This window comes from Staurois parvus, unplaced genomic scaffold (genome assembly GCF_062004578.1).
Source record: "Staurois parvus isolate SC_StPar_1 unplaced genomic scaffold, SC_StPar_1.0 ptg000192l, whole genome shotgun sequence".
In the NCBI taxonomy this organism is placed as follows: Eukaryota; Metazoa; Chordata; class Amphibia; order Anura; family Ranidae; genus Staurois; species Staurois parvus.
The window spans coordinates 3,459,196-3,481,955 of record NW_028317988.1 but is presented as its reverse complement, the minus strand read 5'-3'; the positions used below and the strand labels follow the sequence as shown (position 1 = coordinate 3,481,955).

The window sequence follows — 22,760 nt, the reverse complement described above, 5'->3', positions numbered from 1 at the left end:
GAGGAGCTTGTATGGCTGTCCAAGACTATAGGAAAGGTTGGAGTTCAGCTAGAAGGTTTTAAAATCTTGTTTGTATGTATAAATTGTAATTATAGTTGTACACATGGAAAGTCATATTTGTTTATGACATATGCAGACCGCTGCTTCAGAGTGCTATACAATAATGGTCGTGTTTTATTGCTCTCAATGAAAGTCTAAAGCAGGAGTCTTCAAACTTTTCAAACAAAGGGCCGATATACTGTCCTTCAAACTGTAGGAGGGCTGGATTGTGACCAGTGGGGGTAGAGAATGTCCCAGGTCCAGCATCAGTGAAAATAAACATGGGGTACTATTCCTCTCATTAATACCATCAATACCCATCATTGGTATTAATGGGAGGAATAATGCTCCATCATTCGTATCAGTGTAAGATATAGTGTTCCATTGTTGGTGTCAGTGGGAGGAATAGTGCCCCATCATCGGTATCAGTGTAAGATATAGTGTCCCATTGTTGGTGTCAGTGGGAGGAATAGTGCCCCATCATCGGTATTAGTGTAAGATATAGTGTTCCATTGTTGGTGTCAGTGGGAGGAATAGTGCCCCATCATCGGTATCAGTGTAAGATATAGTGTCCCATTGTTGGTGTCAGTGGGAGGAATAGTGCCCCATCATCGGTATCAGTGTAAGATATAGTGCCCCATCATTGGTATCAGTGGGAGGAATATTGCCCCATCAGCGGTATCAGTGTAAGATATAGTGTTCCATTTTTGGTGTCAGTGGGAGGAATAGTGCCCCATCATCGGTATCAGTGTAAGATATAGTGTCCCATTGTTGGTGTCAGTGGGAGGAATAGTGCCTCATATCATTGGGAGGAATAGTGCCCCAATGGCCAGATAAAGGCTAGCAAAGGACCTCATCCAGCCCTTGGGCCACAGTTTGGAGATCCCTGGTCTAAAGTATTGACTGCCAGAACAAGGCACTCCCTGTGTGGATGATATTTTATCTCAGTATTTGTTAGGAGAGACGGAGTAATTTATTACAGGTATTTATGTAGCAACAACAATGTTATGCAACGCTTTACCTGTTGTACATTTATATCAGTCCCTGCCTTCTAGGAGCTTACAATCTAATGTCCCTAAAGCCGGCCATAGCTGGATTGAGTCTCAGCCAGTTCAGCAGGAACCGGGACGAATTTCGATCCATCTGTGGGCAGGCTGATCATACTGATGTTGATTTATCAATTAACTTCAGTTCAACCAGCCTGTCGAATTTTTGTGGTGCAATCACTGCCAGCGGCTATAGCTGCCAGCAGTGATCATTGTGTTCCCCGCCGGCAGAATACGATAGCTCTGTAGGAGGAATTCCCCCATTTACACTGACTGTGTTGATGGGGAAATCAAGCGATGTTCTTTCCTTCAACCTGTAGCTCACATGCACACATAGATATACTAGGTCTAGTTTAGATCAGAGCCAATTAATCAACCAGAATGTCTTTGGAGTGCATGTGGAAACCCATACAATCACAGAGGGAAGGTGGAAGCCCCATGCAGGTAGTGTTGGTTGGGATTCGAACCGATGACCCTAGTGCTGCAACCCTAGGTTCACACCTAAGCATTTTCTGCAGCATTTTGCAGAAACACAGTACAGTCCATTTAACATGATTTCCTATGGGACATGTTCACACCTGTGCGCTTTCACCCGGTGCGTTTTTTGGAAAGGGTCAGGGACTTTTTTGAATGCAAAACATTGAGTTTTTGGTTCTATAGACTTCAATTGGAATGCTGCAGAAAAGCATGTATTGCGTTTTTGCTGTGTTTTGCATTTCAAATCTGCCTAGCATCAAGAAAAAAAAAAAGAAAAACGCAAGTGCAAAAATGTGGCAAAAATGCAAAATGCTACACAAAATGCAACGCAGAAATTACTCAAATGCAACCTGCGCAGGTGTGAACCTAGGGTTAGGCAGGAATGCTAACCACTAAGCCACTGTGTGACGGAGGGTAGGCAGGATAGAACACACAGAGCAGATGGCAAACCCACAAAGCTTTATTGAGACAAAAAAATGACAGTCACTCAATGGGGGGATTGCCGGGAGGGTGGTCTCGCCACTGGAGGGGGCAGCAAGAAAGGGGCTAAAACTCTTATAGTGCAGCACCAAGGGCAAAGGGAAAGTCTCTGTGGCAGATTGTAATCCAACAAGGGCAAGGGGTTCTCACTGGAACAGTTCAGGTAAAACAGGGGGAGACATACGCTCACGGATCCGACAGGGTGCCCGGTCTCCCAGGGGTAAGGTAATAAATCACAGGTACCTGTTGAGGTCCGGAGGAGTCTCGTAGTCCCTCTCCAAGGCTTGGGGGACTCCGGCAGCTGGTGGCTGTCTCTCCCCTAGACTTGGGGTCTCAGGCAACAGGCAGGCAATCCCCCTTGACTTGGGGTCTCAGGCAACAGGCAGGCAATCCCCCTTGGCTTGGGGGTCTCAGGTGGCTGGCAGGCAACCCCCTTAGCTGGGGTCTCAGGTGGCTGGCAGGCAACCCCCTTAGCTGGGGTCTCAGGTGGCTGGCAGGCAATCCCCTTAGCTGGGGTCTCAGGTGGCTGGCAGGCGATCTCCCTCTAGGCTTGGGGTCTGCAGGCAGGGTGCTGCGGTCTCCCCCTATCCTTGGGGGTCTTAGGCTGGGTGGCTGCGGTCTCCCCCTATCCTTGGGGTCTGCAGGCAGGGTGACTGCGGTCTCCCCCTTTAGCTTGGGGGTCTCCGGCTGAGTGGCTGTGGTCTCCCCTTATCCTTTGGGTCTTCAGGCAGAGTTAGCCATGAGGGTCCCGCCGCAGCTGGGGATCCCTCGGTGGCTTGGCAGCAGAAGAGGATGATCAGGGAGAGCCCGGCATCGGTCTTTTAAGCCGATGCAGGACGCTTCCCGGTCATCCGGGCAACGGTGGGCGGTGTGCCCCGTTGCTCGACAATGAGGCACGCCCCTCTGGACATGGTTCGCGCTCTCATGAGCGCGGCCTTTGTCCAGAGGCATTCGCAAGCGCGGGAACTCCTCGTGCCCGTGCTGCGGATGCCGGGATCGTGCGGCGTCAGCCTGATGCCGTGGTCCAGGACATCTCTGCAGGAGGTTCACACCTCTCCGCAGAGAGGTGTGAACCTCACTATCTTGTCCCCTCCAGCTTTGCCAGATGGGCATAAGATAGTGGCAGAGGTGAGAGGAGCTGCGCCTCTCATCCTGTGCGGCTCAGCTTCAAAGAGCAGCGGCAGGACGAGAGACAGCAGGGGGTCATCACAGATGCGGGCCAGCGGAGGGGGGGGAGCGCCCACTGTGACACACTGTAATTGTAATAACAAAATCTGAAACAGCAAATGTGTAAAAATTTAAAAGTCGCATCAAAGATCAAACATCTTTAAGGTAGACTCTTTAAGTGTTAATCTTTACTGCCGGTTTGCACTGATACGGTGCGGGATTCGCAGTGATTCTTGAGCGTTTCCCGCACCACATCACAATCGCACTCCATTCATGCAAATAACTGCAGGTGTCTATGTTAAGTTAGCAACACCCTAAAAACGGTTTGCAAAACGCAGTGCAATTGGCTGAATTGCATTGTATGGGTATGAACACCTATGCAATCTGATTCCAGTGCAAGAAAATAAGTGCCTGCACCTTATGTGCGGGTGCGGTGTGATTTGCATTGTGATTTTAGCCATACAAAGAATTGCATGTGATTTGAACAGGAATGCGGTGCAATTCCTGTCCGAAACACATGCGATTTCCTGCACCGCAATAATGTTAAAGTTTATCTCGAAAGAGAAGCCCAGCTAATAAGAAGTGGATATACTTGTTTTACAGTTGGACCAACATCTCACCATCTGTCCTGAAGCCGAGGTAGATTGTCCTTTCACCAATTATGGCTGCTATGTAAAGGTAAACCACAAAAACAATAATTCCTCATGTTCCGGAGGTTTTCTTATTGCTCATGAAACCACATACACTATTTGGCTACTATGATTGAGTTCAGGTGTTTCCTGTGAAGGGTACTGTAAATACGACACCATACAAAGATATTTTAGACCAGGCTTGTCCAACCGCGGCCCAAAACGGCAATGAATTTGGCTCAACACAGAATTGTAAACTTACATAAAAATGTTTTTTTTTTTTTTTTTTTTTAAATAAAAATGCGTTTAGGCTCTGTTCACACCTATGCAGTTTGCTTTTTGTCCATTTTGCAGTGCTTTTCGCAGTTCAATTTGCATTTTTCTACATGCGTTTTTGACGCATTTTGCATTTTGTTTAGCTCTTTTTTTTTTTTTTTTTTTTTTAAGTGGATTTTTTTTTTTTTGCTGGGCAGAATAAAAATGCAAAATTCAAAACGCTGCAAAAACACACTACCATGCATTTCAGCAGATTCTCCATTGAAATCTATTCTAGCAAAAACACTGCTTTTTGCTTTTAAAAACGTCCCCGACCTTTTCCAAAAACACAGCAACTCAAAAAAGCATTGGTAGGAATATTTTCCACAGGAAACCATGTTAAATGGACTGCAGTGCGTTTCTGCAAAAAGCAGTAAAATCGCACTGGTGTGAACGGAACCTAACACTTACCAAACACATGCAGCCGAATTAAAATTTGACAGTGTCTCTTGATTGGACTTTTATAAGTTTTATCTTCCCAAAGAAAACTATCCTGTTCTTCACAATCACACCTTATTTATGTCAGCAGTTTTCGGCAGCACCTATATTTGTGAGCACCTATTTTCAAGGATGAAGCACATAAAGGGAAAAATCGGAACCTAAATGTCTGATGAGCACCTTGAGAATTCATTGAGAATCGATACTACACCCATCCAACTAGATATTGATGAGTTTATCAAAAACAGTGTCATAGTTACATAGTTAGTGTGGCTGAAAAAAGACAAAATTCCATCCAGTTCAACCTTTAAAAAAAAGGTTATAGTCCTACACCCACAGTTGATCCAGAGGAAGGCAAAAAAAAACAGTAAAGCATGATCCAATTTGCTCCTGCAGGGAATAAAATTCCTTCCGGATCACTATATGAACCACTGATGTATTATACATGTTGATCATATTCCCCCTTAATCTCCTCTTCTGAAGAGACAATAAATTCAGTTCCTCTAATCTTTCCTCATAGCTGATCTCCTCCATGCCTCTTATCAGTTTAGTTGCCCTTCTCTGCACTTTCTCCAGTTCCCCAATGTCCTTTTTTTGGATTGGTACCCAAAACTGAACTGCATATTCCAGATGAGTTATTACTAATGATTTGTACCGGGGGAAATGATATCTCTCTCTGGAGTCTATACCTCTTTTAATACAAGAGAGGATTTTGCTCGCTTTAGAACCCGCAGCTTGGCATTGCATGACATTATTAAGCTTGTGATCTACCAGAACTCCCAGATCCTTCTCCACCATTGATTCCCCCAGTTGTACCCCCCCCAGTATGTATGATTCATGCATATTCTTAGCCCCCAAGTGCAGAACCTTACATTTATCAACATTAAACCTCATTTCCACATAGTTGCCCAATTACACAGAGCATTGAGGTCGGCTTGTAAGTTGGAGACATCCTGTAAGGACGTTATTCCACTGCACAGCTTGGTGTCATCTGCAAAGACTGAAATGGGATTTTTAATCCCAGACCCTATATAGTTTATAGATATATTAAAAAGTAAGAGTCCCAACACTGAACCTTGGGGTACACCACTAATGACCCTAGACCATTCAGAGTATGAATCATTAACCACTACTCTTTGAATACGTAAACTCATGTATTGCACTAGTTTTATATTGCCCTCTTTTACTTTTATACAAAAAATTATGTTTTATTACTCCGATAGGTACATTATCTATATCAATTATCGTTAATTTGTGATCTGCCTGACTTGTTCTGCTTATCAGCTATCATTATTGTTAGTGTTTTTATGTGTGGCCCAAGACAATTCCCCATCTTCCAGTGTTGCCCAGTAAGGTCAAAAGGCTGGACACCTCTGCTTTAGATAATTGTGCTCTTCCAACCTTGTGGACACAGTCTGGAGAAGATGATTTTCTGTTCCAGTATGACTGTGTCCCTCTGCAAAAAGCCACCTCCATAAAGACATGGTTTGATGAGTTTGGTGTAGAGGAACTTTAGGGTCTTGCACAGAGCCCTGACCTCAACCCTACTGAACACCTTTGGGATGCCAACTGGGAGCCAGGTCTTCTCTTCCAACACCGGAACCCAACCTCAGAAACGCTCTTTTGGCTGAATGAGCTCAAAATCTCTCAGCACACTCCAAACGTCTGTAGAAACCCTTCCTAGAAGAATGGGGGCTGTTATAGCCAAATGAGTGGAGGACAACTCCAAATTAATGGCCGTGGCTTCGGAATGGGAGATCCAACAAGCTCAGATTGGTGTGATGGCCAGGTGTCTACCTGCTTCCACCTTCTCTCTGCTGGATACACTAACCTTTGTTCCACTGCTCCTTTTTTTATTCCAAAGCATCTTTTAGGAGGATGGAAAAGGGTTACAATTCCAGGCAGTATTTTAATGTTGTCTGTTTTGCCTCTGGAGAGATGTCCACAATGAGACAATAAAAATCCAACATCGATTCTAACCACTCAATCCAAAAACAAAATGAAAACATTTTGGTTAGAGTTCCACTGAAACTTTACAATGTTTTTCTGTTATCTTTGCAGGTAAAAAGGGCTAAACTGAAACTGCATGAAGAGACTTTTCTCAAAGACCACATGCTCTACGTACTGAACAGAAACACCAAACTTGAGAAGCAGGTAAACACATGTCTGTGAATGGGCACGCCCTAGATTGTAACTCTGCGGAGCAGAGCTGTCATCCCTGGCTTGTGACTGTAGCAGAAAATGTTTAGTACCCTAAAGCTGAGCAAATATGATCTGAATACAAGCATCCTGTGTGTTCTTCCTTGACCCTTGGTATGTTTTGTGTATTTCTTCCAGACCTGTGCAGTAATCCAGTGTGAGACTTTCCCTCCGTGCAAGAGATTCCTATAATAAAGACCGGTCCCTGCCTCTCTCTCTGCTTCTGCAGAGTGACTGGTCTTGTCTCTGCCCTCCTCCTGTAGTTTTCTCCAGCAGTCTGCAGTGGATGGGGCCTGCCAGGCTATGTACAGCACAGTGATGGTGTCACTGCCAACCCACAAAATAACTGTGTTTGCAAGATTATTTGGTGCACACAGAGTGTATTTATATCCTTTGTGGATTTTGAGGAATATACTTAAGTTTTTGTGACCAGCGTGCCCTCACTGTCTTTCACCTGCCTCTGAAAGGAGATCCAAGCATGGATCACTTTTCAGAGGAGCAGTGGATTTAGATGCATGTTTAAATATACCATAAAAGACAAAAAAAAGAGAGCACCAGCCTCATGCAAAGTTTTCAATAAAATGTTATTAATACATATTTATGATACTCACACATGTGCTTTCAAAATCTGCATTTAAAACATAGCTTACATATTGGTATGAATTTCCTCAGTGACTAACTATAGGGCTCGATCAGCCACCCCTTGTTGCTGCCTCATTTGTGCGAGGTGCTTACATGTTGCAAGGGCAGCAACTCTACATAGAAACCAATCAACTTCCAGGTTTTATTGTCAAAATTTATTTGAACAATCTGACATTAGAAGCTGATTGGCTACCATGTACAGCTGCACCAGATTCTGAGTGCTTCAGTTTTAGTAAATCTACCCCAAGGCGTCCACTTTTGGGTGTACACTTTTGGGATTTCATTCCTTGAAAGCTGATTCCCACAGTGGTGGTGCGGTTTGAAGCTCAGGTTTCACAGCTAACTGATACAGTAGTTGTTCACCGTTCATGTCAGGTTTACATCAGGTTCTGGATAGGATTAGATCAGGTTCAGGTCAGGATTTTATCCTGTTCACAACTGATTACATGTGCGGTATAGAAACGTTTTCCATATTTCAAGGAAAAAACCCTCTTCATCAGAGCTACTTAACCTGAACAAAATGTGCCTTTTAACCACTTCCTGACCGGCCGTTGTATATAAACGGCCGGACGGTGGCACTGCAGGGTTGGTTGGCCGTTTATAAACAGCCTCCCCGCACCCTGCTTGTGCGCGCTCCCTGGGAGCGCGCAGCACCGCAATCCGGTGCCCGCTGTGTCCTCCGGACACAGTGAAACACCGATCGTCGGACGGGACCTCTGTACAAGGTCCCGATCATGTGATCACTGATTGGCCAATCACATGCAAAGTAGTAAGCAAGAGGTCACTTGTGACATCATTGCTTACTACGTGTGAAATCTGTGAATGATCACAGAGGTCACATGGTACAAGGCTATTCACAACAGCCTTGTACCATGTGACAAGCTGTGACCAATCACAGCTCACTCAGTTCTTCTCAATGACTGCAAGAATGCAGACAGAGAGAAACAGAAATGATTGCTTTTACATCCTATATGGGTGTAAAAGCAATCAGTGTAAAAAGAAAAAAAAAAAAATCTTCATCACCCCCCACAAGTAGTACAGTGTCACCATGGGGACACTGTACTGCTAGGGTGACAGTATGTAAAAAAAAATAAAAATAAAAAATAATAAAAAAATAAAATAAAAATGTAAAAACAAATTTTAAAAATTATAATTTTTGGTTATAAACTAATTTGGATTTTTTTTTTTTACTAAAAAGATAACGGAATACATTTTGGCCAAGATTTATGATGAAATATTATTTATTTGCAAAATTTTATAAAAAAAAACACTTTTTTTCAAAATTTTTGGACATTTTCATTTACATAGCAAAAAAAATAAAACTCCCAGCGGTGAATAAATACCACAAAAATAAAGCTTTATCTGTCTCAAAAAAATGGTAAAAAATTCATTTGGGTACAGTGTTGCATGACCGCGCAATTGTCATTCAAAGTGTGATAGCGCTGAAAGCTGAAAATTGCCCTGGTCAGGAAGGGAGTAAAAGTGTCCGGTCTGGAAGTGGTTAAATAGTCTTCCCTTTGTTCATGAAACATCCCTGAGGCCCTTCCCTCTAAATGTACATAGAAGGTGTATTCAAACAGTTTACATTATTAGTGTCGGTTCACATATATGTGGATTGGATGTGGTTTGAACCGCATCCAATCCATATGACATGTGAAATAACATTGCTTCCTATGGTGCCTGTTCACATATGTCCAGTGCACTGGCGGTGCAGATTCAGTGTGGATTGCAAAAGAATCCTGTCCGATTTCTGAGCAGTGCGGTCTGGTTCAGGTGCGGATTGCAGGCTGTTGACTTCTATGGGAACCATTTCTATACCGTATATGACATCAGTTGTGAACAGGATAAAATCCTGTCCTGAACCTGATCTAATCCTGTCCTGAACCTGATCTAATCCTGTCCTGAACCGCATGTAAACCTGACATGAACAGTGAACAACTACTGTATCAGCTAGCTGTGAAACCTGAGCTTCAATCCGCACCGCACATGTGGGAATCAGAACTCAAGGAATGAAATCCCAAAAGTGTACATTCTTAATGTTATCATTTTTGGGATATCGTTCAATAGGGATGTAGGCTGTTTGTAAACGTCCTCTATGTAGATTTAGAGGGAAGGTCCTCAGAGATGTTTTAGGAATAAAAGGAAGACTATTTAAAGGTGCATTTTATGCAATTTAGGTAGCCCTGATGAAGAGGGTTTTGCCCTTGAAACATGTCAGCACTATGCACAAATCAGGCAGCAACTATTGCCCTTCCCTCTAAATGTACATAGAAGGTGTATTCAAACAGTTTACATTATTAGTGTCGGTTCACATATATGTGGATTGGATGTGGTTTGAACCGCATCCAATCCATATGACATGTGAAATAACATTGCTTCCTATGGTGCCTGTTCACATATGTCCAGTGCACTGGCGGTGCAGATTCAGTGTGGATTGCAAAAGAATCCTGTCCGATTTCTGAGCAGTGCGGTCTGGTTCAGGTGCGGATTGCAGGCTGTTGACTTCTATGGGAACCATTTCTATACCGTATATGACATCAGTTGTGAACAGGATAAAATCCTGTCCTGAACCTGATCTAATCCTGTCCTGAACCTGATCTAATCCTGTCCTGAACCGCATGTAAACCTGACATGAACAGTGAACAACTACTGTATCAGCTAGCTGTGAAACCTGAGCTTCAATCCGCACCGCACATGTGGGAATCAGAACTCAAGGAATGAAATCCCAAAAGTGTACATTCTTAATGTTATCATTTTTGGGATATCGTTCAATAGGGATGTAGGCTGTTTGTAAACGTCCTCTATGTAGATTTAGAGGGAAGGTCCTCAGAGATGTTTTAGGAATAAAAGGAAGACTATTTAAAGGTGCATTTTATGCAATTTAGGTAGCCCTGATGAAGAGGGTTTTGCCCTTGAAACATGTCAGCACTATGCACAAATCAGGCAGCAACTATTGCTGAATGAGTCCTATAGCTGGTCATTCACATGTGGTGAACCTAGGAAGTCTATAGTAGGATGGACACCTTGGGGTAGATTTACTAAAACTGAAGCACTCAGAATCTGGTGCAGTTGTACATGGTAGCCAATCAGCTTCTAACTTCAGCTTGTTCAAATAAACTTTGACAATAAAACCTGGAAGCTGATTGGTTTTCTATGCAAAGTTGCTCCAGGTTTTCTACTCTCCAGTCCTAATAAATAACCCCCTTTCTGTTTACATTCTTATTTTGTAACCATCTTTGTGTGTGTGAGAAATAATAATAAAGTTTTATTGAAGATTTTGCATGAGGACAATGAATGCCCTCTCTTTTTGGCCTTTACTATCTTGGGAGGAGAGTGATATGAGTCAGGAAAACTTAACCATCCTGGCTGAATCTGGCCTGGAGGAACTACAGGCACAAAGCATTACCAGTCCTAACATAACTGGCTGAACTGGGCAAGTGACTTATTAATTTTGTGGACACTTAGGGGTTTATTTACTAAAGCTGGAGAGTCCAAAATCAGACTCCCTTCTGCATAGAAACCAATCAGCTTCCAGGTTTCATTGCCAAAGCTTCATTGAACAAGCTGAGGTTAGAAGCTGATTGGTTTCTATGCAGAAGGGAGTCTGATTTTGGACTCTCCAGCTTTAGTAAATAAACCCCTTATGGTCTGTTCTAAAAGTTTTTGTGCCTAATTCCTGATTTCAGTGTATTATATTCTTTCACAAGATGCTGGATTTGCAGCAGAGTCTGGAACACAAAGAGAGCACAATTCAGGAGCTGTCAAACACGGTCAAATGGTGTGAGAAGGAATGTCGGCAATTTGTGCAGCTTGGAGGCACCAATGGAAATCACTTCTCCAGCTCACAGGTGAGAAGTCGGCCCATCACTGGGCAACTTTTTTTTTTTCTGCTGATGACAGATTTCAGCTGAAATACAGCCAAACATACACTATATTGCCAAAAGTATGGGGACACCTCTCCAAATCATTGGATTCAGGTCTTCCAATTACCTCCATGGCCACAGGTGTATTCAATCCCGCACCTAGGCATGCAGACTGCTTCTACAAACATTTGTGAAAGAATGGGTCGCTCTCAGGAGCTCAGTGACTCCAAGCGTGGTACCGTGATAGGTTGCCACCTGTGCAATAAGTCCATTTGTAAAATTTCCTTGCTACTAAATATTCCACGGTCAACTGTTAGTGGGATTATAACAAAGTGGGAGCAACTGGGAGCAACAGCAACTCAGCTACCAAGTGGTAGGCCACATAAAATGACAGAGCGGGGTCAGCACATACTTAATCGCACAGTGCGCACAAGTCGCCAATTGTCTGCAGAGTCAATAGCTAAAGACCTCTAAACTTCATTGGCCTTCAGATTAGCGCAACAACAGTGCGTAGAGAGCTTCATGGAATGGGTTTCCATGGCCGAGCAGCTGCATCCAAGCCTTCCATCACCAAGTGCAATGCAAAGCACCGGATGCCGTGGTGTAAAGCACATCGCCAATAGATTTTAGAGCAGCAAAGATTTGTTCTCTGGAGTGACTAATCACTCTTCTCTGTCTGGCAATCCAATGGACATGTCTGGGTTTGGTGGTTGCCAAGAGAACAGTACTTGCCTGACTGCATTGTGCCAAGTGTAAAGTTTGGTGGAGGAAGGATTATGGTGTGGGGATGTTTTTCAGGGGTTGGGCTTGGCCCCCTAGTTGCAGTGAAGGGAACTCTTAAGGCACCAGCATACCAAGACATTTTGGACAATTTCATGCTCCCAACTTTGTGGGAACAGTTTGGGGATGGCCCCTTCCTATTCCAACATGACTGCGCACCAGTGCACAAAGCAAGGTCCATAAAGACATGGATGAGCGAGTCTGGGGCGGAGGAACCTGGCTGGCCTGCTGAGAGTCCTGACCTCAACCTGATAGAACACCTTTGGTATGAATTAGAGGGAAGACTGTGAGCTAGGCCTTCTTGTCCAACATCAGTGCCTGACCTCACAAATGCGCTTCTGGAAGAATGGTCAAACATTCCCATAGACACACTCCTAAACCTTGCATACAGCCTTCCCAGAAGAGTTGAAGCTGCTGTAGCTGCAAAAAGGTGCGCCAACTCAATATTGAACCCTACGGACTAAGACTGGGATTCCATTAAAGTTCATGTGCGTGTAAAGGCAGGCCGACCAATACATTTGGCAATATAGTGTATGTGTCACCTGCATATCAACCAATTCACCTATCTCTTCATTCCACGGTGAATACCTTCTCCATGTTAGAGTCATTTCGTGGGGAATACTTTCTTCATGTTCTCTATGTAGGGTTGTTAACGTTTGGCAATATCACACAATAGAAAGGCCTCCTTTAAATTTAAAAGTGCATTTTAACCTACACTTTCGATTCACAAGTAACACTTTCGATTCACAAGTAAATAATCTTGTTAGCACATCTGTTCTTGGGTGCTGCAAGCAATTTCTTATTACTTTGATGCTGTCCTATGTAGCTTAATAGGGGGGCTGTCCTGGACCTGTCAGATGGAGAGTGTTATTCCCTCCTACACGTTACCACACTTTTCCCCATTGCAAGGGAAGATACATTCTACTCCCAGGGATATACCGCAATTGGTTGGCAATCTCATTGTGCTATACTGAGCCTCTCCAAACAACAGAAACACTCAATATCACAGTCTGTGGTTGGCACATACAGTCCAAGCATTGAAAGTAATGTTTGACATCTTGTTCATTGCTTTTAGTTATCCACTGGTTTACAGCACTGCTGCTAAATTCCATCAGATCAGTATAGGAATTATTGTGATTCCCTGTCAGGAGGTAATCCGCTTTCAAAAGTGTTTTATATAGCATTAAATGTATTGTAATGAATTTGCACTGTGACAACACATGTGACTGCAGGCAAACAAAATTTGATATACGCAAACCTAAAGAAAGACAATATCGTGAAACATGGATGCAATGTCAGTGAATATAACAAAAAACATGCAAAAAGAAAAACAAATAAGAAAACAGTGTTCAATGTACCAAACATGAAGTCTCTCTTAAATCAAAGTCCATATATGCATATAAAAAAGAACTTACACCATCCAGCAGATCCTTGTAGTGTAACAAAAACACCAAGTGCCACCACCCTAATCAAATGCACACTTGCCAAACCATAAGCTGTAACAGGTACAGCAGACACAAGATGTTTCTTAAGCATAGATCCTCCCCAAGTATATGTATGTCCACTCTGGAATCACTACACCATCAGTGGCAGGGCCATGGGTAAGGTGGTACCACTAGTCCTCTCTGGAATCACTACACCATCAGTGGCAGAACCGAGGGTAAGGGGGTACTACTAGTCGTCCTGTACAGGGCCCAGGCAGCTATGTGAATCAGATGTGGGCAGGGAGGGTGATCGGCACGGCAGGGAGACAAATACTGGAAACGATCCACTGTATGGCTCTCTCCATAGCAGCTGAAAGCTGGCTTTTTCTCCCCTCCCTCCTGCTGACTTTCAGCTACTTCAGAGAGGTCCATACAGGGGATCAGTTTTAGTAATTGCCCCCCCCCCCCATCTTCACCCATCACCCTCCCTGTACACCGTATATTTCCCCCTGCTGCCCAGGCCTCCTTGTGTGCCCTGATGCTCACTGTGCTGCAGAATTCCCTCCTCTCCTTCCCACCAGCAACTGCCAGCACACAACAGGATTCATCAGGATGGAGAATGGGGGATGGGTTCAGAAAATATGTCACATTTACCAGCCCTTCCTTTCCTGAATGAACACAATGAGTGATTGGTACCAATCACTCATGGTGTCCCTTCATAACTGAAGCATAGTTAACTGTGTTTTTTTGGGGGGGGAGGGGGAGGGTGATGTCAGATTTGCTGTATGGAACCCTGTGGTTTCTAATAGCAGCCCTGATCACTGACTTTCTGTTGGGAGTGATTTTGGAGTGGAGGTGCACACACCTGGGAAGGATCTATGCTTAAGAAACATGCTGTGTCTGCTGTACCTGTGTAGCTTGTGGTTTGGTGAGTGTGCATTTGATTAGGGTGGTGGCACTTGGTGTTTTTATTAAGCTAAAAGGATCTGCTGGATGGTGGAATATCTTTTTTATCAGAACATATATGGAGTTTGATTTAAAAGAGACTTCATGTTTGGCACATTGAATACTGGTTTCTTGTTTTGTTTTTTATTTTTTTTTAATGATTTTGTTATATTCACTGTCACTGCATCATTTCACAATATTGTAAGTCTTTGGGTTACGTTTGGCACATTGAACACTGTTTACTTATTTGCTTTTTTGTATGTTTTTGTTATATTCACTGGCATTTCATGATATTATAACTTTATATAGCATTGAAGCTTTAAAATGAGGACACTCAGGAGATACGGTTGCAAGAAAAAGTATGTGAACCCCTTGGGATTACGTGGAGTTTTGCATGAATTGGGCATAAAATGTGCTCTTAACGTCATCTAAGTCACAACAATAGAAGAACACAGTCTGCTGAATATAATAATACAAAAACATTAGATGTTGCCATGGTTTAATTGCACATAACATGTAAACATTCACAGTGCAGGGAGGAAAATGTATGTGAACCTTTGGACTTAATAACTGGTTGACCCTCCTCTGGCAGCAATAACCTCAACCAAACATTTCCTGTAGTTGCAGATCAGACCTGCACAACGATCTGGAGTAATTTTGGTCCACTCCTCTTCACAAAACTGTTTCAGTGTAGCAATATTCTTGGGATGTCTGGTGTGAATCGCTCTCTTAATGTCATGCCACAGCATTTCAATCGGTTGAGGTCAGAACTCTGACTGGGCCACTCCAGAAGGCATATTCTGTGCTGTTGCAGCCATTGTTTTGTTAAATTACTTGTATGCTTTGGGTCATTGTCCTGTTGCATCACCCATCCTCTGCGGAGCTTCAGTTGGCGGACAGATGGTCGTACGTTTTCCTGCAAAATGTCTTGATAAACTCTGGAATTCATTTTCCCATCAATGACAACAATCCGTCCAGGCCCTGAGGCAGCAAAGCAGCCCCAAACCTTGATGCTCCCTCCGCCATGTTTTACAGTTGGGATGAGGTTTTGATGTTGGTGTGCTGTGCCTTTTTTTCTCCACACATAGTGTTGTGTGTTCTTCCCAAACAACTCAATCTTGGTTTCATCTGTCCACAGTATATTCTGCCAGTATTGCTGTGGAACATCCAGGTGCTCTTTTGCAAACTTCAAACGTGCTGCAATATTTTTTTTGGACAGCGATGGCTTCCTCCGTGGTGTCCTCCCATGTACTCCATTCTTGTTTAATGTTTTCCTTATTGTAGATGTGTCAACAAAAATGTTAGCATGTGCCAGAGATTTCTGTAGGTCTTTAGCTGACACTCTGGGATTCTTCTTTACCTCATGCAGCATTCTGCGCTGTGCTCTTGCAGTCATTTTGACAGGACGACCACGCCTAGGGAGAGTAGCAACAGTGCTAAACTTTCTCCATTTGTAGACAGTCTGTCTTACCGTGGACACATGAACATCAAGGCTCAAGGAGATACTTTTGTAACCCTTTCCAGCTTCATGCAAGTCAACAATTCTTGATCGTAGGTCTTCTGAGAGCTCTTTTCTGCGAGGCATGGTTCACATCAGACAGTGCTTCTTGAATCCAGTAAACCCAAAACAGGTGTGTGTTTTTTAAGGGCAGGACAGCTGTCAGCAACACATCCAATATCATCACACTGATTGGAGTCAAGGTTGGCTCACTCCTGGCTCCAATTAGCTCTGGGAGAAGTCATTAAGCTAGGGCCTCACATACTTTTTCCTCCCTGCACTGTGAATGTTTACATGTTATGTGCAATTAAACCATGGCAACATCTAATGTTTGTGTAGTATTATGTTCAGCAGACTGTGTTCTTCTATTGTTGTGACTTAGATGATGTTCAGAGCACATTTTATGCCCAATTCATGCAAAACTCCACGTAATCCCAAGGGGTTCACATACTTTTTCTTGCAACTGTATACACATACTGTTAAGCCATTGCAACTCTCAAATATTTGTTTGTTTGGGAATTAAACCCATTGATTTAATGTTTTCACAAAACAGTTACATTAAAGGCATGCCATGAATAACTGTCACAGTTGCTTGCACTCTCAAACAAACTGTCAAGCCATCAAATGGCTGATGTCATAACTAATCACATGTGAAACCCCATGGCATCTGCAGATCAAATGGAGGCAAAGCTGGCAGTTCAATTTAAGATGAAAAATCAGAACTCATGTAAGTACTTTTATAACAACTGTCTATTGCTTTTTCTTTCTTAGACTCTGGCTAGTTACATGGAAAAGGCTTCCTGGCTAGAAGAACAGGTGATGCAGTTAGTACAGTTAATAAGTGAAGAGCAGAGCCGCCATGACTTGAAGCCATTAATTGAGGCCATTGAGTGTATCAAACAGAAGGTGACCGCCATTGAGAACTACAAGGAACGCATAGGTATGTATCTACTCTTAGTGAGCTGGAGATATGTATCATGAATGATCTACAAGGAGTTCAGAAGAGGAACAGTTTGTAGTCTTGTTTCTGTTGGCTTACAGCTTCATTTGCTAATTAGAACAGTTTCCTTTTAACGGGTCACACCACCCAAAATTTCAGGAGGGCTTAGTCACCTCATTTCTTTTATACTCCCTGTACTTGACTTCCCAGGTGTACACACTTACCATTAGTGTTCCAACTATTGGTTAAGAAGAACATACCAGGAAGAGTTAGAACAACTACTGTAGCAGGAGTCCAATTCCAAAGTTAGCCATAGACATTGGAGAACAGTGAACTGTAAATTTATGGTCCAGGTAGCTCATGATGCCTGTTTCTTTCATGAAAAGGAATACTGTAAGATTGCCATAGATGGAGCAAAATTTGTCCAATTCAGCAGGAACTGGCAGAATTTTGATCCATCAATGGTCGTTTCTGTTCATGAGAAGTTCATCTATCAATCGACTGCTCATGAACTGGCTTGTTGGACAATTTTATTTTGATCAGCGCATGCAGCCAATTGGCTGCAGTGCCTATCGGTGCATTCTGATGGTGGGGTAATCCCACTGTTGGAATACAAGGACAGAATGGGGAGGATTCCCTTCTCCACCTCGAATGTGTGCATGGGGGGATTGGTTCCATTTTTTTTTTTGTTGAGCCTGCTGGCTGAATGAAAAAAAAAAAAAAGCTGTGCCATCTATGGCCTGCTTTAGCCACACAAGCATTCCTGTTTAGTGTATAAGTAGCTGCAGAAGGACAGTTATTTTCCACTTTTTTGGGGTTTTGCTTTGCTGGTCTGCAGACATTGGGGTTGATTTACTAAAGCTGGAGAGTGCAAAATCTGGTGCATCTCTGCATGGTAGCCAATCTGCGTCTAGGTTCAGCTTGTTAAATTAAGCTTTGACAAAAAAAAAAACTGGAAGCTGATTGGTTATTGTGCAGAGCTGCACCAGATTGTGTACTCTCCAGTTTTAGCAAATCAACCCCAATGGATCATTATCCATTTGGCCATAAAAAGGTGTATTGGGAAACTATCATTTAGTGTTTACAGGCATGTCAAGGTAGGCAGGGATAACTGTGATATCACTTATTAGTGGACTGTGTAGTGCCACACCATCTTTGTCTATAATTCTATCCAACGGATAAGTGGTAAGTTCATTTGCCCTTATGGTAGAGCTAATGAGCACTCACAACCATAAGACGAGCTCCATACTGTTTGCTGAGATTTTTCGGCATTCTTACATAATCAGGTTAAAAAGAAAGACATGTCCATCAACCAAATATAAATGAATGAAAAACCTTGCCTTGTCTGAACAATAAACCTATCATTGATCCAGAAGAAGGCAAAAAACACAATTTTTTATAGATAATAAATAGTGTTTTCTACATTTTTTCTTTAATTGTGTATTATATTCAGGTCTAAGCTTTTTTATATTATTTATTACATTTTTGCATAACAGATTGGGGTGCGGCTGCACCAAGACATCCATACACACAAGGGGACATTCCCCATTTTTCACAGTACAAAACGACAAACTGAACAACCAACAAATACATAGAGAGTACCCATAGTAAGCACTATGTGAAAAGCTTAGCTGAGCTTTGGCATGGCAATTACCCCGTCTGAACTACCCACTACAAACAAACATCAAAGTAGATTGGTTAAGACAGAGTATAGAAGAAAGGGGAACAAGAAAAACAGGGAGGGAGGGGGACAGAAAAAAGTCCAATGAAACCCCATGCACCTGAATTTTCTTCTTTGCCACGTAGAGCTGCTGTGATACTTTTCATAGAGTGGATTTTGGTTATACTGATAAACCACATTGAGATCATAGGGGGGAAACTTTGCTTCCAAAGTGGATAGTTTCTTGTATCTGTGTTTCGGGAGTTCCAAAAGATGTAGCAGTTACCAGGGGTGGACTGACCATTTGGAAACTCGGGCACTGCCCGAGGGCCCGGAGTCAGTAGGGAGCCCCATGAGATGCCCCTGGTACCTTTTCCATAGGCTTTTTTGAGTTTGGGCAAGGACACAGGGGCCCCATGATCCCCTATTGCCTGGGGGCCCCATGAGTTGTCAGTCCGCCCCTGGCAGTTACCTGGTTGGATCTGTACCTAAATTGAATTCAGTCTGCTGCTTGATCATTTCCCATACTTGGGCCCAAAACCCTTCAAGTTTTGTTGCAAGACCAGAATATTAAACTATTTTTTTTTTTTTGCTGTTGGCTTCCTTTTGACCAAGTAAATAATAAATATTGCATAGAAAAAAAGGTTTTAGAAGGCTGGTTTACTGATGTGCTGTGAATACAGATCTGAATAGCAGAATCTTATATTACACAAACAACAGATGTCTTTTTTCAACCTATGTAACTATAATAAAATGAACCAAAAACCATTAGAGTTTCTATATAAATTATGAAAGCAATAGCAGAAGGAAAATACTCAAGGTGTGTGAATGGAACTGGAAGGAGATGAGGGAAAGTTGCCAATGGAATTCCCAAAAAGTACAAAAATGTTGGAGAGTGACTCAGCCCATCAGACAGGGAACAGCAGAAGTCTTGCTACACGTGTACTCAATGAGGCATCTGCCACATTTTAGGAAGGACCTCAAGGGGAATGACAGATGGTGAGGCATCTTATAAATAATACCCTTTAACAATTTATTGGTTTCTTATGGGCAGGGCCTTTTTATTCAGAGAATAGCTACAGGTACTTCCTCCTTCTGAGGCACCCTTTGTCTCCGTCACCCCCTTCCCACCTCTGAACACCATCCTTTGGTTCCCCCTACCAACCTCACAATACTACCCCTCTTATGGAACCAGAACCAAGTAAACTAAGAGCTAAGTACCGGTAATTTGTATGGAATTTGTTCGTAGATCCACCCCAGCAAAAATAGACTCCTGCCAGCAACAACAGATTTCCAAGTAGCCAGCATCAATAGACTCTCCAGAAGCCAGCAACACTATACCCCTTCCATAGCAGTAGATCCCTCCCAGCAACAACTGGATGAGGTTTTCAGGACCCAGAAGAGGCAAAGGCAGAGACTCTGCAGTTGTCCCTGCTGCTTCAAAGTCAGGACAGTTTGGAAGTACAACAGATCCCTCTGCAGAGCAGCGGGAGGGAGAAAGCTGGCAGAGCTGCAGGGGGATCCAGAGGAGACAGAAGGCAGTACAGCTGGCTTTTCTGCTTAGGTCGGCTGTACTGCCTTATAAGCCGCCCTGCTGCCCCTGTTGTCACCTTTCTGGTGTCCGCACCCCCATAGAGACACCACTGGACCTTCCCAACAACAATAGACCTCCGCCAGCAACAATAGATCTCTCAGCCACCAGCATTAATAGATTCTCCAGTAGCCAGCAACAATAGATTCCTCCCTCAACAGTAGATCCTTCCCAGGAACAACTGACCCCCAGCAACAATATATCCCCCATCAGCAACAACAGACCCAAGGCAATAATAGATCCCCAACAGCAACAATAGATCACCCAGTAGCCAGCATCAATAGACCCTATAGCACTCCTTTCCAGTACATGAATTCAGTGCTGGAGGTGCCAGAACTGCATTCCCCCATGGAAAAAAGCCCCCCTAATGTTTTCTCAGTGTAAGACCTACACAGTGAGAGCTTTGTGCCCTTTCTTCATAGAAAAGGGGGTGATTGGAAGTCCGCCTGCTTGTGGCAATGAATCCTGGTCACAATGATAACTACTCCTTATTGCTCTATTTACTAACCATTGCAGAGACTTGACTTTGCCGCCAGTTTTAGAGTTAAACAATCCTTACTCTTCTTTAATTTCTTGATCAGATAACCTAGAGAACCAGTTCAACAAGCACAATATGCAGATTAACCTCCACAAAAATCAGCTCAGCAACAACGAGGAACGATTCAGACTTTTAGAGAGCACCTGCTACAACGGCAAGCTGATCTGGAAAATCACAGACTACGAGAGGAAGAAGAGGGAGGCGGTGGAAGGTCGTGTGGTCTCCATCTATAGTCAACACTTCTACACCAGCCGATGTGGTTACCGCCTGTGTGCTCGGGCCTACCTCAACGGGGATGGTTCAGGCAAAGGAAACTATTTCTCACTGTACTTTGTAGTCATGAGAGGAGAGTTTGACTCACTCCTCTCCTGGCCTTTCAAGCAGAAGGTCACATTGATACTTCTTGACCAGAGTGGGAAAAAGAACAATATTGTGGAGGTTTTCAAAGCTGACCCCCACAGTAGCAGTTTTAAAAGGCCAGAAGGGGAAATGAATATTGCCTCTGGATGTCCACGTTTCGTGTCTCACAACCAGCTAGAGAATCCAAGGAATGGCTGCTATATCAAAGACGATACCTTGTTCATTAAGGTTGTTGTGGATCTTACTGATCTGGAGGAGTTATAAGACAATGTCAGGAAGTCAATAAAAACCTGACAGACTTCGATTTGGAAAAGGAAGAATTATATTCCGAATTTTGCATTTATAAATAGTATTTTGAAAATAAATCTGTTATTTTGCCCATTTTAGGCAAAGTGAAAGGTTTTCTTGATGGCCCTCTGTCTCTCCCATGGATACTTACATGGATACTTACATGGATACTTCCTAGTGCTCCTACACCAACTGATTCACCTGTGAGAGTCCCCTATGTAAGCTCATGTTCATGTTCATTCAGAGTTTATGAAATTACATTTTCCCTGCCCAGACATGCTGAACCTTGGGTACCCAACACAGCATCATCGGTTAAGGAAAGGTCACATGCTCCCCCATACCCTAAAGTACCAGGTCCTTCCAAGGGCTCTGCCAGGTGAATGGAACAGCTGAGAAACACAGTATAGGGAAGTATCGGTGGAAGTAGATGGAGTTCCTATCAAGAGAACCTGTTAATTTAAGCTCATTTGCTGCTAGAGTGGTCTGATGTTTGTATTGTAAGCTGCAAACTTTGAGGAACCTCACCTTGAGTGGACATGCCTGTCCTTGCAAAGAATAAGATATTTTGTAGAAATAGGAAGAGATGGCCCGACCGCCACACACCTCATATCATTGGGAAGAAAAGTGCCCCAAGGTCCTTATAAAGGTTAGAAAAGGGCCGCATTCAGCCCTTGGGATGAAGTTTGGAGACCACTGATCCAAGCCATGCCCCCAATGACTGGGAGCATGACTTGGATGAATCGAGTTGAGGCTGCTTTCACCTGCTAACCACTCAGGCCAGGTGAGGTGTGCAGCGGTCGGCCTATCTCTTTGGGTCTGGACAAACCTTTCTCCAGCCTGCACCCTCACTAGTCAGCGGCATCCAATTAATCAGACCTTGTTAGCCTGAGCAGGGGCCCCCAAGCATTTATGCCGGGTCATATTAGATATTTTATTGAATATCTTTATTGTATATTTTTATATCGTTTTTAAGTCTACAAAACGGGATTTATTTAAGGCAGTGTGAAGGCTAAAAAAGTGTCTTATTTATATATGCTCCCAAAAGGTGCAAAAACATTCTAAAAAGCAGAGTTGTATTTCCCTTTCTGGCCACATCTAGACATTTGCAGATAAACCCAGCAATGGAACTGTACAGGAAGGGGGAGCAGGGTTTGTAGAAAGGAATAACAAATCACTGTAGGACAAAAGCATGTGCCCATCCCCTCTCTTTGATGAAGAAAACAGGTAAAAAGTACTCATTTTCTCAAAAGAAGTCAGCAAGCTGTTTCTAAATGTATTTTTTCTTTTTAGTTTTTGCAAAAATTCTGAACTGACAAGCCAAGAATAACCTATACAAATGGGTGTGATTATCCAGATGTACCCGTTAAAATGTCAGGTTTCTGTGATGTAAAAAAATGAGACAAAGATAAATAATTTCAGAACTTTTGTTTACATACAGGTC

General features: G+C 43.2%; 1 protein-coding gene across 1 annotated transcript in view; it reads left to right on the top strand.

Annotated features, from left to right (window-relative positions):
• The window catches only part of TRAF5 (TNF receptor associated factor 5), a 65,116-nt gene extending 43,704 nt beyond the window's left edge, over positions 1-21,412 (top strand). Inside the window, exons 7-11 of the mRNA XM_089677851.1 lie at positions 3,813-3,887; positions 6,653-6,745; positions 11,140-11,280; positions 16,714-16,882; positions 20,715-21,412. Coding sequence (XP_089533977.1) covers positions 3,813-3,887; positions 6,653-6,745; positions 11,140-11,280; positions 16,714-16,882; positions 20,715-21,295 — 1,059 coding nt within the window. The 3' untranslated portion in view covers positions 21,296-21,412. The remainder of the gene's footprint in view (positions 1-3,812; positions 3,888-6,652; positions 6,746-11,139; positions 11,281-16,713; positions 16,883-20,714) is intronic.
• Positions 21,413-22,760: the final 1,348 nt, after the last annotated feature.